General features: G+C 41.0%; 1 protein-coding gene across 4 annotated transcripts in view; it reads right to left on the bottom strand.

Moving 5' to 3' along the window:
• Nucleotides 1–17,517, bottom strand: part of sytl5 (synaptotagmin-like 5) — a 30,884-nt gene that overhangs the window by 5,122 nt on the left and 8,245 nt on the right. The window contains exons 2-13 of one of the 4 annotated variants that reach the window (XM_026294840.2): nt 9,502–9,859; nt 9,202–9,417; nt 8,334–8,446; nt 8,051–8,156; nt 6,637–6,771; nt 5,985–6,093; nt 5,741–5,873; nt 4,386–4,486; nt 3,760–3,855; nt 871–1,049; nt 314–416; nt 42–203 (exon numbers count right to left, since the gene is read on the bottom strand). In XM_026294840.2, coding sequence (XP_026150625.1) covers nt 42–203; nt 314–416; nt 871–1,049; nt 3,760–3,855; nt 4,386–4,486; nt 5,741–5,873; nt 5,985–6,093; nt 6,637–6,771; nt 8,051–8,156; nt 8,334–8,446; nt 9,202–9,417; nt 9,502–9,635 — 1,587 coding nt within the window. In that variant the 5' untranslated portion in view covers nt 9,636–9,859. The remainder of the gene's footprint in view (nt 1–41; nt 204–313; nt 417–870; nt 1,050–3,759; nt 3,856–4,385; nt 4,487–5,740; nt 5,874–5,984; nt 6,094–6,636; nt 6,772–8,050; nt 8,157–8,333; nt 8,447–9,201; nt 9,418–9,501; nt 9,860–17,517) is intronic. The other 3 variants (XM_026294841.2, XM_026294843.2, XM_026294842.2) reach the window with 3 other exon arrangements.

The following is a 17,517-nucleotide window of genomic DNA, read 5'->3' as shown; positions in this document are numbered from 1 at the left end:
AGAAGCAGACAACATGTGGCCATGCTGATTCTGGATGCTACCTTGGGCTGCAGAGCGTACCACTCCTCTATATTAGAATCAAACTCCCAGGAATCAAAGGTCAGGTCCACTTCTCCCAGGAAGCTGTTGTGTCCAAAGCGGTCATGGTGCCACACAGAGACCTGCAGGGTCCGCGTCTCCAGCTGTGAGTGGCTAATCACATACTACATAACAAAGGGGAAAAATTTGCTTACAAAGTCCTGAACTCTGCATCTTGTTGAGTTTGGAGAATAAAAACTGAAGGTTTAAACTTATTGTGTTTTCAGTTACTGACCCTCAGATTCTCGTTGAAAACAGGATTAATGGTGTTGGCCTTGATGCTCGTCTTCCTCTTGCTCTGCCGCGACATATCTGGCAGCAGGTAAGTCTTCACATAACTGCCAGGAAAAAAAACACAGTGACGCAGTCCTGCTGATGTGATATATCAGCTGCCCCTACTTACTACAGCAGATTCTTACCTGACAAATACTGGATTGACAATAATTTTTATACTATTAGCAATGTTTTGCAATGAGCCACCAAATGTGGTCAATAAAACACTGATATGAAGATATTACTGGAACAGGAAGAGTTCACCATTAGATGTTATAATGAAAGATTATAATTATTATAATTTTGAAATGATTATAAATGAAATATATAAAAACCCAACATAAATGAAGAACTTGAAGAAATTCTCCAACAGTTAATGTTTGGTACTGAAATTAATTAACTGTAGTTTTATCCACATGTACTCCACACTGTAGTGTATCTGCAACGAGGCTGTTATGATCAGCGCTCCCTGTATGTGTGTGTGTGTGTGTGTGTGTGTGTGTGTGTGTGCACTCTTACGCGTCCGTCCGTTGCTTCTTCTCGTCTCCCGTCGCCAGGTTGTGACACTCCTTCACCAGGACATTGAGAGCACCGGTTTTGTAGCTGTAGCTGATATTCAGTAGGATCTCGCCGCTCACCCTGGCGTTGCCATAGTCACCAGTCTCACTGTACATGCTCATCATGCTGTTTATACTGCTCTGTTAGGCAAAGACAAGAAGCAGAGGGGACGATATGAGAGGTGGAGAAGGTCAAAGGAAGAAAGCAGAGGTGAGGAGGTAAGGAAAGAAAAGAGAGCATCAGGAGGTCCCAGCCAGGGAGAGACGAGGGGGAAGATGAGGAACAGCAGCATTTAAAGTACGACACAGTGCTGATGAAATATGGTGTAAATAAAACTGTTGCAGCCTTTTATGAACATGAATGGAATACAGGATAATCTGGGGCAATTCATTACACCATGACTGCACACCAAGAAGTTAATATGCTACTATGGACTTAAACGATTCAGTGGCCTGTTACATATTGGTTAGATCAGGTTATTATGGTAAAGGACAGATGTGTTCGATCTGCTCTCAGCTTCCCTGTGTAAGTACAGGTCACAAAAATAACCCCACAATACTCAAAACAATTTCATTTACTATCACAAAAACACAGAAAGAACTTTTGTGTTTAAAAAACGATTTGCCATTGCTGATCAATTTGATCAGCTCAATTGATTAATTTGATCAATTATTCAGCACAATCCTCTTAGCTCAATAAATAAATAAATAAATAAATAAATAAATAAAGGAACACAAAATATAATTGTAGTCTGAATAATAAATAGGGAAACAAGCTAAATAAAGGAAAAGCTCCAGATCACACTATTTGTAGGAACTGAGAAAGTTCCTAATTATGTGGCAGCTGCATCCAGAAAGTTAACTTTTTACATATCTATAAAGCAGCATATTAACTGGGGGCTGCATCTCCTGAGTTTTCTAATTTGCCAAATGAAAAAGTGAAAACTCTTCCAAGTCAAACTAAAGTGTGTGAATGCTGTTTAAACCACCTCATATTGCAAACCTCATGAACAAAAGACTCCAAACCATTATAACCACAGCAGGTAATTATGCCTGGAACATTTCTCGGGAAGCATGCAGACACAGCTGTTGTGGCTCTGGACAGGATATAACTAGTATAATCCACTGATGATGATAATATTGTTGTCCAGGGAGAGCAGAAGTCAAAAAGCCAGAACTGAGCCACACTGCTTATTCTATTGGAAGGTCTACCTCATTTATTTCCTGCAGGGAATCAGCGTGAATGCAAGTTTAATGTGGGAAACTCAAACTTAATGGAAATACACAGAATTGATTTTAAAAGGCAAGGATGAGCACAAACATGCACCGAACATGCAGGTTCATTTGGAACATAGTGGTATGTTCAGAAAACAATCCGATATATTACTGAATGTATGTAACATTTGTGCTCTGCTGCTACAGCTTTACTGTTTGTTAACGTACTGATGAATATAAACACATGCACAAACATGGAAGAGGAGACTTACAGTCTCAGCATCTGAGTCGGGGACATTGAGGTGTCCCCACCTTCTCTCTGAGCCAGGTGTGGAAGACTAGCAGATGATTCATTTAAGACGTACAGAGATAAACAAGGAAAAGAAGAAGAAGAGAAGGAGAAAGATCTGAGCTCTTGGACGTGTCAGTGATAGAGGCAGACCCCGAGTACAGACCCCCAGCCCCCAAAGGAGGAGCTGCAGAAACCCTCGTCTCCAGTAGCACAGAAACCACATTGTACACGGTTACCATGGTGATTATCAGATGAAACCACAGAGATTACAACTCATCTGGAATCGGTTGTGATATCAACATGGACGCACTGGACACGCACGCACGCACGCACGCACGCACGCACGCACGCACGCACACACGCACACACACACACACACACACACAGGGCAACAGTCAGTAAGAGAGAAGTCTTCCATGACAATTAATGAACATGTTATTAGTGAATCAGCTGGACTCAAGGGCAAATTATCCCAAAATTTCTAATTGTTGCTTGCTTAAATTATTACTAAAATGGAATTAATATAATAAAAGCAAAGTTTTGCCCGAGGCCTGAAAAACACCAACAGATAATGGAAACGGCGCCATCAAATGAATGGGACTAATATTACTTCAGATGTGCTTTTATTATACCCTGAAGGCCCTCATGCAGCAGTGGACCATGGATATTAGCACCCAGTTCAGTGACAGACTTAACTATGTGTAAAACATCCCTCATCACCTCCTTCCACTTCCATTCACTCTGCCAACAGCAGCTCAGGAATGAGATGACAATAAATGTCAGAGAGGCATGACGTCTGTCTCATCTGTTTACCTACAGTATGCACATCTCGAATTACACACTCACACACAGCACAGTGACAAAGCAATGAACATGGTGTGACTCATAAAGCAAGACAGTTATTTAGGCCATAACATAACTGAATTTTCTGCCAGGCAGTAATTTTGTTGCTGGATAGGAAGGTATCCAGAGGAAAATAACTTGTGGACAAGTCTATTTTGCTCAAGGCCAATGATGGAAAAATCAACACAAGTAAAAAGTTAAATGTTACATTATTCTCATACAAACTATTCAGTTAGCTGAAAGCAGTGATCATACATTATCACACTACGAGTCAAGTGAGTTTATGCTTAGGAAGCCTGCTGCAGGTGTTTGTGATGCAAGATGTCCCCACTGTGTTTGCACAGTCAACACTAGAGCACACAGTTCCGACTCATGCGTCAGGTGATGGTGCGTTCATGTGCGTATGTGGAGTGTGTGTACACATGTTTGTGAGCATACAGGGCTTCCCAGAATTGGTTTTGATATTTTCTTTTTATTTGCTAGTTTTGACATGGGTGTTACCGTTGACACTGCGCTGCTGATGCGTCGTCTGGCAGTGTTGCTGTGTGCTGACATCAGTGCATCGATATCTTCGTCTGCATCCCCATCAGAAAACTCCTGCAGATGACAGAATTCAGATTTAACCTAAAGGGAGACGGCATATGGCCAAAGCATATTTGTACATCGCACAGTTTTCCACACAGTAGCTGCGTGGGTGGATGAGCTTCCATAAATTCAGTCAGACAAGTCAGGACAGTGTGTGGTAATTTGTTTACTCATTTGTCGTGGTCAAAATCACTGTGTCATTGGGTTTACAGTAAACTTGTGGATGAGTAGCTTTATGTTTAGAATCGTGCCCGTCTGATTACGACCATGTGCTTGTGTTTTCGTTTTCACTTTAAATGCAAATGAGCACTCAGTAAACACAGAGACAAAACAGCCCTATACTGACCATCACATCCTCCACCTGCTCTCAGCCTACAACCGTTTTACATGCTTGTCAGGCTCTTTGAAGTGAGCTCTGAAGTGAAATTAACATTCAGCCCCACATCTGTCGAGTTCATCAACCCTCAGCTTAATGTGGACATACAGGATGGTGGATGTATGGATTTAAAATGGGCATGAAACTGAAACACTGAGCTGCTTACTGTTTCGTTGAGACCGGGCACCGAACGGCTTCTGAGACTGAGACCGTCGTCACTGGGTTCAGAATCTGGAGCTGACAGGTCCATCTCTGAGCGACTGTGATCTGGTGCAGTGATTAAAGAGAGGGAGATGAGGGACGCAGGGGAGGATGAAGAGTGAGGAGGAAAAAAAAAAAAAAGTAATTTCAAAAATGCTGTTTGCAGGAAATGAGAAAGCAGAAGGCAAAAACAATGAAACAAAACAAACAATGCAAGAAAAGGTAGAAACTAAAGGAAAATCACAATGTCACAGTATCTATTTGGAGAATATGTGTCCATGAAATAACAATCATGATGATACAACTGGAATCAGTTGAATCCTTTAAACACTTACACACCTTTTCTCTTCTGTTTTTGGTTTTGAAGAGTACATGTAAACGAATAAGATGGTTTTAGTCAGCTTCAGGGCTTGAAGGAATATTTCTGAACTTTAGACACAGCCATAACTTTTCTCCACATTTCCAGGCTTTATACAAACTTAATAACTGCCTGCCGCCTCTAGCTCTCCACAACTGACTGTATGTGACTGATATTTTCTAATGCTCAACAATATTGAAGCAATCATTTAAATGCATACACAGACAAGAAAAGAATAGAAAGACAACATTTGAGTAGCTTCTAAACATTAATACTGAACAGAAGTGCAAATGAACTTTCAGTAGGCGAGACTGTGAAACTGGATCTAAAACTGCAGCAGGCAGAATCTGAGTATCTGAGCGCATCAGCCATATAGTCAGGTACAAACCTACGAATGAAATCAGAGAAAAGTACAAGGATCGTTATAATATATCCTGAAAGTGGAACTACAATGCTACAAACAAAATGGTTAAATCTTCAGTTTCTATGCATCAGTGGACGTGAGTGGATGTCATCAATCAGCAGCTCATTTCCTGCTCATGATACCAATCGGAAGCACTTAAAAATCTTGACACATCTTAACAGCTGTTAATAGTGAAGACACTTAAAGGACATGTACTCAAATTTGGGAGCAGCAGCAATGGTGTGAAAGTTAGTTGAGTAATTTGTACAGATATCATTTCTGCATCTGATGGGAGGATGGAATCATTTGGAATAAATCTGTTGCGAGATACTTAACAGTCTGAGTTGGAGCTGAGTGTTTCTCAGCCCTGACAAGATTGTCGATATTGTCACCTTTAATATGATGCAGCTGGCTCTAACACATCTCGAAACTGTGACTCAAACACTGTACGTATGTGTTGGGGTGTGAATTTGTGGGACAACCACAGGAGTCATATGTTGCTTTAAGGCTCGAGGGGGAAACAGGATGAAAGTGGAGGTATAGGCTGTAATTGAGATACCTGATGAGACTGATGCTCTTGACACAGAAATAATGGGAGTGCCGGAGTTCACCCTCCGATGGCCGACAGCTTTCTTCTCAGGTGCACTGTCACTGGAGTGTAAACTGTTAACGCTCTCTGCTCCGTCAGGCTGCTTGCAAACACAAATAAACACACCCAAGATGCTAAAATAACATTTTAATCTGGATGGCTTTCCCCACTGCGCTGCTGTGTGTGCGTGTGTGCGTGTGTGTCACTTGCTGACCCTGACCCTCCGGTTGTCGCTGAGAGTGGACAATCTGTCTGGAGTTTGGGGCCGCAGGTTGTTGGGTATCGTGGGCACCCCTGAGGACTCCAAGGCCACTGCACCAACCCTGAAAACCAGAGTGTTTCAGCACCATCAGCAAGTATTTAACACCTGACACATAAAACAGCTTGAACTGGATCATTGTGAAACACTCACAGGAAATAACCTGCCTGAGGCTGCATAATTAAGATTTAATTTAACTGAGCTGTCACTGCGATTTCACTTGTTTTTCTTTCATTGTTTGGTTTTTGTTTTTTTTAGTCATTGCAGTCATCCTTGAAGCTCAAAGTGTTCAGTTTTCAGACAAATATAGTTTCAGGTGTTCTTTGAAAATAGTCTGTATTCACTTGTTCATACAGTGGAGACAAATATAAAGTGTGAAAATGATTTGTGAAACCACGTTATCTGTCATCAGTACCTGCTAAATGATTTGTTTTTAAAATGAGGATCTATAAAGCTCCAAACAGTTTCCAAAGCTGTGGTAAATATAATGCCTCTGCATGGGAGGATGCTGAGGACATTGTTTTTTAACTTGCCTTAGCCCTTACTACAAATGCTTTTTCAAAGTAGAGGCTGAAATGTTGAAATGGTTGCCACAGTGGATGGACACCTGTTTGAACGTGCGCTTGAAGGAGAATGGACACTTCGAGCCTCTGCATCTGAAGCAGCATTGACGGTGATGTTGTCAGCTCCGTTCTCTGGCTTCAAGTAGGATCGGACTCCTTTTTTATCTATCTTCATCCTTCTACACACACACACACGCACACGCACACGCACACACACACGCACACACACATTGGAGGAGTGTGTTATCTACTACTGGAGATATGCTGTCATATCCACTACTGCAATATTTGCATTGTGTCTCGTTGCTCCCTCCACCTTTATTACAGTTTTCATCCTGCAGAGCTACTATACTCTAGTTGTCGTTCTGATTGATTTCAGTGAGATTTAATGTAAATTTAGACAATCTGACTAATTATGGTAGAGAACTAGAAACATGGCTGCATGGATGCTAATGGTGGTTCGTCCACCACTTCGACTTACAGAGTAATGTTTCAACAACTATTGGATAGATTGCAAAAAAAAACAAAATAATTCTACAGATATTCATGATACTCATAATGAATCCTACAGACCTTTTTTTATCTAGCACCACCATGTGGGCAATGAAATGCTTCAACTACCGGAATAGATCGTTGTGACATTTAGTAGCTCAGAGTTTTTTTTATCCGATTTTGGTTTATGACATAATACCTGCAAAATTAATACGATTACTATCAGCCTCACCTGGATAGTAAGCAAACAATCTATGATAAGTCAGTGAACACAGCCAACAGTAGACCTAACATCAATGTGTCAGCAATGTCATTGTCAGTATGTTACCATCTTTATGATAGCATTTAGCTCAATGCATGCTATCCCTAAGTATAGCTTGGCTGTAGATTTTAATCTCATTTTAAAAACATTTCTTAACTCTGTAAAGATCAGTTTGTAATTTTCCATTATCACATTCCTGCAAACAAGACACATATTCAATAAAAATAATGAGTATTTATTTTGATTTTTGTTTTACTGAAGTGTGTCTAAATTACAGATTTGTTCAGCAGGCACTGCTCTTATAAAATAATTACATCTCCCTGAGCTTTTGAAAGCAAAGTAGCTGAATGAATGTTTTTTGAATAAGTGAGCAGCACTGACATCTGTTGTTTATCAGAGCTGTTCCGCTTTTTTGTCTATATGGCCTCTTTGTCTGAAACGCTGTGGTGCCTTCAGGAACCATTAGTGCACAGCTAGGATGAGGAGTGATGTTAGCCAGCACAATCAAATTACTGCTGTGCTGCTTTGCCAAATGTATTTTAAAATCCATTCAGGGTCTCAAAAATCAAATGATCATCCACCTGATCTTTTCTAAAGTATCTTCTAAAGGCTGAAGTAAACTCTCGCCACGCGCTCACTGAGTTAATCCTATTAAATTTAGAATAATTATGTATTTGCCATGTTGAGCCATGTTCACCACCTACCCTTTCCTCTTGACACCATCCATCGCACTTCTTTTGGATCTTGGGGTGTCCGGTGTCTCGGACTCAGAAGTGACTGCTAGGTTCTCTGTGGATTTTTTCTCTGGGGCTTGTGACAAAAAAAAACAAAACAAAAAAAACCAAAAATCAATCATTCATGAAGACACTGAACATATATACTACACTGCTTTACTGCTATTTGCAATTCACATACTATTTAAACAGTATTTATTATTATTTGTACTACAGCTTTTTTAATTTTGTGTAGATTAGGGATTAGGTTTACGGGCTGGGCTGCTCAGGATTGTCTCTTTGATCACATCACTGCTCAGCACTGCCTGTTCAAAGCGCTTGGACCGCTCCTCCAGGAACCACTCTCCCGTCACCACCTTCAGTTCCCTGCAAACACACCATCCTGTTTACTCTGAACCACACTCATCAAAAAGCATCAGGTCAGTCAACACTGTTATATATGATCAGTAATTGATATTGTAATTATTCAGACTAACAGCGGTGAAAAGCTCAGTACCTTTGTCATTTCAGTACATTTTTTATTGCGTGAATATTGAGTCCGCAAAGTGAGACTAAAACCCACTGCTAATTGATTCTGAAGAACAGACACCAAACCCTAATGGTTACCAGAAATGTTTTGGTGAGCTCCTAATCATTTCCAATGTAGCAGGGCTAATTTCCTTTTCTCTGGAAAACACGCTCATTCAGGAGTTTATTAGTCAGACCAGGCTAAAACTAATGGAGTTCGATATAACAGCCCTGCAATAAATCATTTTTTATAATGTTTGCTTTTGCTTAAAACTGTTTTAGAGAGGTGTTGGAAGACATATTTGCTGATATGTCAAAGCAATGTAACATCTTTCTGAGATGCTCATCATCACATCAGTCCAGACAAAACAAAAGGAATACATTAAGTCTACATTATTTGCATACTCAGGTATATAAAGCAGTGCTGACAAATAATGATGAAGTGAGTTGTTTTGGTTTTAGGTGGATTTTTCCTTTAAGCCTTGTGGAAGATCACAGCACTGAGGCCCTCTGAGACAAATGGAGACAGATTCAGTGTCATTAACCGTCTGATCCAAACCCTCTGGAGTCCATCCCATTTTTAGACATTGTTGTGGTCCCTACATCACACTTACGAGATCTTGGCACAAACGTTACATTTCCACTGGTGCGCTTTGGGTAATGTAACACGACAGGCATTGCAGACACGCAGATGGCAATCCTCGCAGAGATTTCCACGGTCAAAGATCAGCCCCAAGGTCTTCAGGCAGCGAGCGCACTGTCGCTCCCCTAGCTCTTGAGGCCGACGGCAACCTTTTCGTTTGATTTCCAGCAGCTCATTCTTCAGCTTCCTGTGGGACGGAAACATGGGAACATCAAGGATATCAAGAAAAATCAGAGTGAGAGGAACAACAGTCAAATACCAAAGTGCTCACCGAATCCTCTTCTCCTCGCGTTTCCTCAGTTTCTCATCCTTCTGCAGCACCTTCAGGATCAATTCTCTCTCATGTTCCAGCAGAAAGGAGAGGTTCAGATCTCCCATGATCTGTTCCATTGGTCCCTCAGTCATGCCCAGGCAGTTAAAACAGCCAATAAGGATGTTGAGTGAAGGAAATCAGAGGGAACTACATAATGCTGGAAAGTCCTTCTGTTTCTATGACGTGCTGGTGATGACTGAGCTGTTGTTCTTTTAGTGCAGTCATAGTCTAAATGTCCCAGTGCTCCTCCGGTGTTTCCTTCTCTTGTCTTTGGTCCCTTGAAAAAGCTGACAAGATGTGACCACTCCTGAGAAACCTAGACAAGGTCAAAAAAACATAACTTAATAGAATTCATGTGACATTAATAACTTTAAAGAAGAAACTCTAAATGAATTGTCGGTAAAACTGCAGGTTAATGAGCAATGTGTTCTAGCCAGTGGAAAAACGATTAATTAAAACAAGGCAATGATTTGCAGAATTACAAGGAGAAGCACAAGTAATTAGTAGACATTTGAGAGCTCTGCAGCAGCTTATCAACCTCCCAATTAGGCTCCAAACCTGACATTCAGAGCACAACACCAACATTTTTCACTTTCTATTAGCAAAGCTCCAACTTCCCCTGAAATTCATGACAGTCCTTATATAAAAAATGTAGCACATCCACAGCAGTGCAGACAGCTACATTACACTCAGATGTTTTTGTTTCCAAGACACTTAATTTTTATTCATGCAGGTGGAAAATCAGGACATGGCAATGTCCTGGGTGGCTCTCACCGTCAGGTTCATCTTTGTAGTTTTAGTGAAATCCGTCAACAACTACCCTATTTAAGGAATTGCCATAAAATTTTGTACACACATTTGTGATTCCCTCACGATATAACACAGTAACATTGGATATCCGTTAAAGCTTATGCTTGTGCCATCATCAGATGAAAATTAAAAGTCTTAATTTAGTTTATCACTGGCAAAGAAGAAGACTGGCAAGCATAATAACAGTCCCATCAGTCCCAGCTATGCCGTGTGCTCAGTACTAATTAATAAACGTTAACATGCTAAACTTAGATGGTGGACATGAAAAACATTTCCAGTATGTTAATCATTGGGAGCATTTAGTTCAAAGCACTGCTGCTGTGTTTAGTTAAAGCCTCACAGTGCAGCTAACATGGCTGTAGACCAGGGGTGCCCAGTCCAGGCTCCTCAAGGGCCCCTGTCCTACTTGTTTTCCAACTATCCCTGTGCTACTCACTGCTGATTACCTGATTATCAGGTGTGTCCAGCCAATCAGAAGCTGGAAGATACCAATTCAATTTGTCTTCCTCCATCCACCCTCAGCAACATCCACCTTAATATATTGCCTGATCAAGTAAACTGTGACTAACTTGATTTGCACAAAAAAACAAATAGTAAAATCAACAATGAAGATCAGATATTCTAAGTTAGTATATACAGGTTTATGTAAGGCACTAAAGAGACAGACAAAATTCTGCCAGTGCCTGTGTAAATGAAGCTGGGAAATAAAAACTGAATGGAGTGGTTGATCTCCATAAGCCCACACCAGCCTCCTTCAGTCCTTATTCATTATCGTCTCTTTCATCTTCATCCTTTCTTCTCTCGCCTTTTCCCTTCACTTTACATGAATTAGCACTAATGAAGCGGTACACATCTTCTCAGCTTCATTTGCAGTCAAAGACCCATCATGACATCAGCGATTATAGCATGTTAAGCTAAACTGCAGCTGTATTGTGGCTCTAGATGTGAGTTGGGAATGCTATAGAGGAACGAATGAATATTTAGAGATAGGCTACCACTGCACTCAAACTGCTGAATATGGATGTGCCCTATTCAACTATTCATTTAAAGAGAGCATATACTCTGTCACAACTTCTTGTGAGACGGTTGAATACCTTTAGAAATGCCTTCCTTGGTGCTGAGGGCAAGAAATTAATCCATCCATCCATTATCTATACCTGCTTATTCCTAACCAGGGTCACAGGGATCTGCTGGAGCCTATCCCAGCTCTCTTTCAGGTGAAAGGCAGGGGTACACCCTGGACAGGTCACCAGTCCATCACAGGGCCACATAGAGACAAACAACCTCACACACTCACACTCACTCCTATGGGCAATTTAGAGTCACCAATCAACCTGACATACATGTTTTTGGACTGTGGGAGGAAACCAGAGAAAACCCACACAAGCACAGAGAGAACATGCAAACTCCACACAGGAAGGTCCCAGCTGGGTTTTGAATCAGAAACCTTCTTGCTGTGAGGCAACAGTGCTATTATGAAAGGGACAGCACATTCCCAAAGGTCTGGGGGTGGCCATTACTGTAATCCATAGAGCAAACGCAAACACACAAAACACTTGAGTAGCATTGTAATGATGCATTTTGTTTTACTTGCATTAAAAACACTACTGAACTGGAGTCCAACAGGTCAAATGAAACACTGAGACAATAAAATGATATTCTGGTAACACACCACCAATCTGGGCTAGAAACATCAGAACCATTTCTTCTCATTAAAGTGAGAACAGAAACATCTGCAAATCTGATTTAAACCAAATGTCATTGTAAACAAAGAAGCCAAAGATAATAATTACACATACAGTAAGATCCGGGAAGCCAAGAAACTGGGCCACATGACTAATACTTTGTCAACAACATTAGTAAAATGAAACTAATATTTATCTGCTGTGATGGACTGGTGACCTGTCCAGGGTGTACCCCTGCCTTTCACCCAGACAGAGCTGGGATAGGCTCCAGCAGATCCCTGTGACCCTAAATAGGACTAAGTGGGTGTAGATAATGGATGGATGGATGATATTTATTTGAGCTTCTGTTATATTACAGTGGTGCTGTGAGAGGACCAAGACTAACAATGTGATAGTTTGAGTTGTGTGCAATAGTAGGCGTGGTGTCCTGACGCAGCCCTCCTTGAGTACATATGACACACATTCCCACTGCCCTGGGTAAATACGCATGGAGAGAGAGTATAACATTGGCAGAGGAGATTCACTCACTTCTCAGCACTGCCCTAATGATGCAGGTCAGTGAAAAGCTCAGTGACACGCTCCTCTCTCAACACAGTGTGGAGAAGGTTTTAATCGCTTCCACCATTCACTATTCATGTTGTTGAAGCAGGTAATGGATCAGGAGAGGGAGTGATGTCTTGCCGCAAAGCAACACTGCGGTCTTCTTGGTGTTTTGTAACTCTGTGGCATTTTACCATCAGTTAGTCTGGTGTTTTCTGCAGGTGGTCGGGCTTACAGGCAGCAGAATCAATCTAGCAATTAAAGACCACAGGTGTGCTGGGAGCAGCTGGCCTCCAGCTGGCAGAAAAGCAAAATGGGCACAGATGAGAAATGACTATGGGATGAACATAAATACAGTCATTACTGAGTATTCGGCAGTGGACACAGGAACAGTGATGCTGGAGAAAATATTTCAAGTCAGAAAGCAAGGCCGCACGATGCCACAAAACAGCCTCAGTCCGTCAGTGCTTTCATCTCTGCCCTGAGGTGATCGAGCGAGACACTGGGCTGTTCTTCCAGATAGAAAACTCCCAAATGTAAATAGTATCAAGGGGACAAACAGTGTAAGATGCCTGGTTTTTCTTTAGTACATCCTGTCATGATGCAAAGGTCCAGGTTTGTGCTTAAACATCAGGTTATGTTTGGTTTTGGATAGAAGCGCTCTGCAAATAGCAGCTCTGTCAGACATGACCACACTGTCTACCTGCTGATAGCTGAGATTTTTCTTTGTGGCAGTAAATCATCTCTAAACCCCAAAACCAACAAAGAATTGATCCTAAGTATTTCCTGTTTAGCCAAAGTCTGACATGCTGTCGCTTTTTCTCTCCAAATTATTATTAACACATCGGTGAGCCACACTGTCACTCTGGCTGACATGTTCCTTTATTATGATGAACATGTACTCTGTATGAGTCATCCTACATACAGTGTCCTGTTGCTGTAAAGTGACTCGTGTCACTCAATGTCACTCATCAACTCTCCAAATAATCTTCATGAAGTGTGCTATTTACTCTTGTGTGTTGGGAGCCACAGACATGGTGGAGAAGTAGTAAGCAACAGACTTTGTTTTAGTCTTTCCCCAGGATGTGTTTGTGATATTTATAATGTTTGTTTTCCCCTCCGGCTGCATACTCCACCAGTGCTCCTGTGATTAAAACAACAATACTACATTTATTGGCCAACGCTCTACTGAAAACGTAATTTAAGTAAAAGTATTGACAGTCAAAGTTCAGTTATGCTGCAGCTCTGCACATTCTGAACGGTTTACCTGTGAACAAGACTTGTTTTGTGCAATAAGTTGCACACAACACAATATTTATCTGTGTAGCTCTTTAAGCAAATAATTAACACTTCACTAACTAATTAAGTTGACAGTACTAGTGGTTCACACTGTTGCCTCACAGCAAGAAGGTTCGGAGTTGGAGCCTGAGGCTGACCGGGGCCTTTCTGTGTGGAGTTTGTATGTTCTCCCTGTTTGCCTGGGTTTTCTCAAGGTCCTCCGGTTTCCTCCCACAGTCCAAAAACATGTATGTCAGATTAGGCTACTCAGTGACTCTTAATTGTGGATAGGTATGAATGTGAGTATTTGTTTCTATGTGATAGACTGGTGATCTGTCCAGCATGTACCTTCCTTCTTCCCTAATGTCAACCGGGATTACCTACAACATGATTTTGCTGCAATTAAGTGATAAGATTGATTGATTGGCATACAACTATACATCAGACATCCCCATCTTTTCAACATCCTGCACTTTGCTCAGCTTATATTTCTTCTCCTTCACTCTTCATTCTGTAACAACAGGGCAGCAATATCTACTTTGTGCAGAAGCTTTGAATGTAGCACACCTTTTCACTCCACTAATGCGCGTACAAAACCTCTCAGCGACAGAGGAAAAGTGGGATAAAAGAGGGTGAGAGAATATTATATAGTGTCTGGTGTATTCTTTGCAAAAATGTGGGCCCCTCCCCCACAACCCCCTGAATTGAAAATTTATCAGCTTTGACTTCAGCTTTAGGTCTCTCAAAGACTCTCTCTTAGAGACTGTGACTCAGTCACACAGCAGCTCCATCACCTTTTATTTGTTTCTCTTGGGAGAATGAGGTTTAGAAGATAATTTCCCTCGGTGCCACATTGTCTAGCATGTACACTACCACATAAAGCTCTACAGACGTGGTTAAGGAGAGCAGTGAGGTTAGATCATTAATAAATTATACAAATAACCAGCTCCATGTAAAAGCAGTTGCACAAGTCTGTTAATTATGGTTTTCAGGCTAAAAGGTTTTCAGGTTCTCTCTGTTTTCATATATAACACCTATGTCCCCCTGTGGTGTTTCACAGGATGCTGTAGGTTTTGAATCATTAATGTGACACAGACAGCAGAAGACAGTGATGACAAATGGCAGAGCGTCTCTGGTGACCATTAAACAGCAGGTCACTTGGACTCGGCCAGAAACTGCTTTCTGTCAGATTTAGACAAATAACACAGGGTGTAATGTGGTCAGCACAAACACACGCGGCAGCATACGTGCTTTAAATGTAGAAAACATTAATTATTCATTAACAAAGGTCAATAATGACACGCTTCACAGCTGCTCGAGCCAGTGACAAGCAAATAGAACATACACTGGAACACAATTACCTGCATATTCTGCATTCATGCCATTAATTAACCAGTTTCCAACTCCTCACTCATCACATCAACATTCATGTTGATCACAATTGAGAAACCATGCCAGTCAATGGGCATTATCAGTTGGATTATTCAGTTGGACTTGTGTCTGACTACCAAAATATGAACAAATAAACCTTTTTATCTGTATTTTCTTCTTCGCCTATTTCTTTAGCAGCTAAGTGCTCCACTGTATTCAACTGTAGCTACCAGCTCTTTAGTGCTGAATGAGTCTTTTTTGTTGCAAACCTCTAAAATGCTGTAAAACCCCCAAAAACCTGAAATACAGTGAAACTCTTGGCAGAGCTAAGCTGATTATAGTTCCTGTGGTTTTCATATTATGCACAGTTATTGGCTCTAATGTTAATACATATTCATTAGTGGAGCTATAATATTTAATTAGTCTTGTATTGTATTAAAATCACACCCTATGTTTTAGTAAAGCCGCCAAAAGATCATTATGGATGCCCTGATCAATGTTGCGCTGTTATTTATGACCTCAGGTACTTCATTAATTCAATCAAATATTTATTGCCTTTGTTCTGACTTGTAATATCTTCATGCAAACTCATCATTCTCAAATTAATTGTTGCATAAATAAAATATTAAATGAGCTTTAGGATCCCTGCCTTTACACATGCAAGTCAATATTCTATGAGAAGAGGTCACCATTATTGCAATTATTCAACACCTATATCTGTAACTCATCAGGATAGAAGCAACCACTACTTGTCCATTGCCTCTTGTAAAAGAAAGAATTACAAAAATCAGCAGAAACTGGACCAGGCAGTGTTGGACTAAATAATTTTTTTTTTTTTTTTTTTTTTAAAGGAGTAATTCCGGGGGGAACTATCACGGTGATGACAGGTGTAGTGATGTTTACAGCACAGCAGCAGACATAAAACTCAATTGGTGTTTTAAGTAAGAGGATGAGATGAAATTGAAAACTCCTGAGATAAATTTCTGCACATAAAACCCAAAGAGTCAGCCCCATCAAATTTACCAGTAGTGAGTCTACAACAGAGTCAACAGGCAGACTGCTCTGTAAAAAAGCAGAAGGCAAACACAGCATCTTTCTCATGCTCTGTGCCTTTTACAACAGTGCTGTGCTTATTCTGACAAAGCTCTATATGCATGTTGTTCTATCTCACAATGTTTCCGAGTAGCCCATCTTATCTCAACTTAAAGGAAATGAAGCAAATAACATTTATCCTGTTATCTCAGCTGTGCATCTGCATGCATGTAATCCACTTCCTGAGATCGGACGTGGTGCTGTGTTCACAGCGAGGTGGAATCAATAAGCAGCCATCGTCTTCACAGAAAGTTGGAGATGAGATATGGCACACTGGAGGAGACTGGAGAGACCTCTGAGAGGAGATGCAGGATTGGCAACAGCACTTTAATTGACACATGATGTGTTTGTAAGATTGGCAGGTGTCCCTGCTTGTGTGGTATTTAAGTGGTGACCTCTGACTGTCTGTCTTGCATTGTCTCTCTTTGACAAACACTAAAAACACCCCAGGGAAAATAACATATCCACACCGCCACTAATGACCCTCTCTCTCAGCCCGAAGACCTATCAGACATGCTTCCATGTCATTGCCTATCAAGCCACCCTCTGTCTGCAACATCCCTCCTCTTCATCTCTGGACTAGCTGCATGTCAGTAAACACAGCCCATCATGGTTGTCAATATGAATCCAATCTGAGACATTAATTACTTGGTTGGCTCAAATGTAATGAAGTCAAATTAGACGCAGATATAAATAACTCACCTTTGTCAAGCATGACACTTTCCATAATAGTTTTTAGTCTTTTCACAAAAATGTATATCAATTTTAGTCATTTTGTTTTTGTCTTTCAAAATTTCTTTCATCACTACCTTTTTTTTTTTTTTTTTTTTTTAGCACAAAAGCCTTTGGGTTTGACCACTCCCCTTGTTCAAGGTAATTCCTGCACAGCAATGATAGTGCTGCCCTTAGAGCCACAAAGCACACATGCCACAGGCAGAGAACATTACAGCTCTCTGAGGAGCTGCTGTCAGTAAATGACCTATCAAGCCTGCAGGCCTCCACAGTTCCCTACAGGACCCAATGGAGCAGAAAATAGGAAAAAACATACCGACGGAGTTAGTGCCTCTAAAAACCTTATCCTGAGCCCCCGTCAGCTGTTGTCTCCTAAACTCGCAGCAGTCTTTACATTTTCTGCTGTCCAGCTTTCACCTTCCCCGAACTCTCCTGCATCATTCTTATCTGAATGCTTCCTATTGTC

This window comes from Mastacembelus armatus, chromosome 21, assembly GCF_900324485.2.
Source record: "Mastacembelus armatus chromosome 21, fMasArm1.2, whole genome shotgun sequence".
In the NCBI taxonomy this organism is placed as follows: Eukaryota; Metazoa; Chordata; class Actinopteri; order Synbranchiformes; family Mastacembelidae; genus Mastacembelus; species Mastacembelus armatus.
Note: the sequence above shows the minus strand (reverse complement) of the source record. Positions and strands in the feature narration are given on the sequence as shown.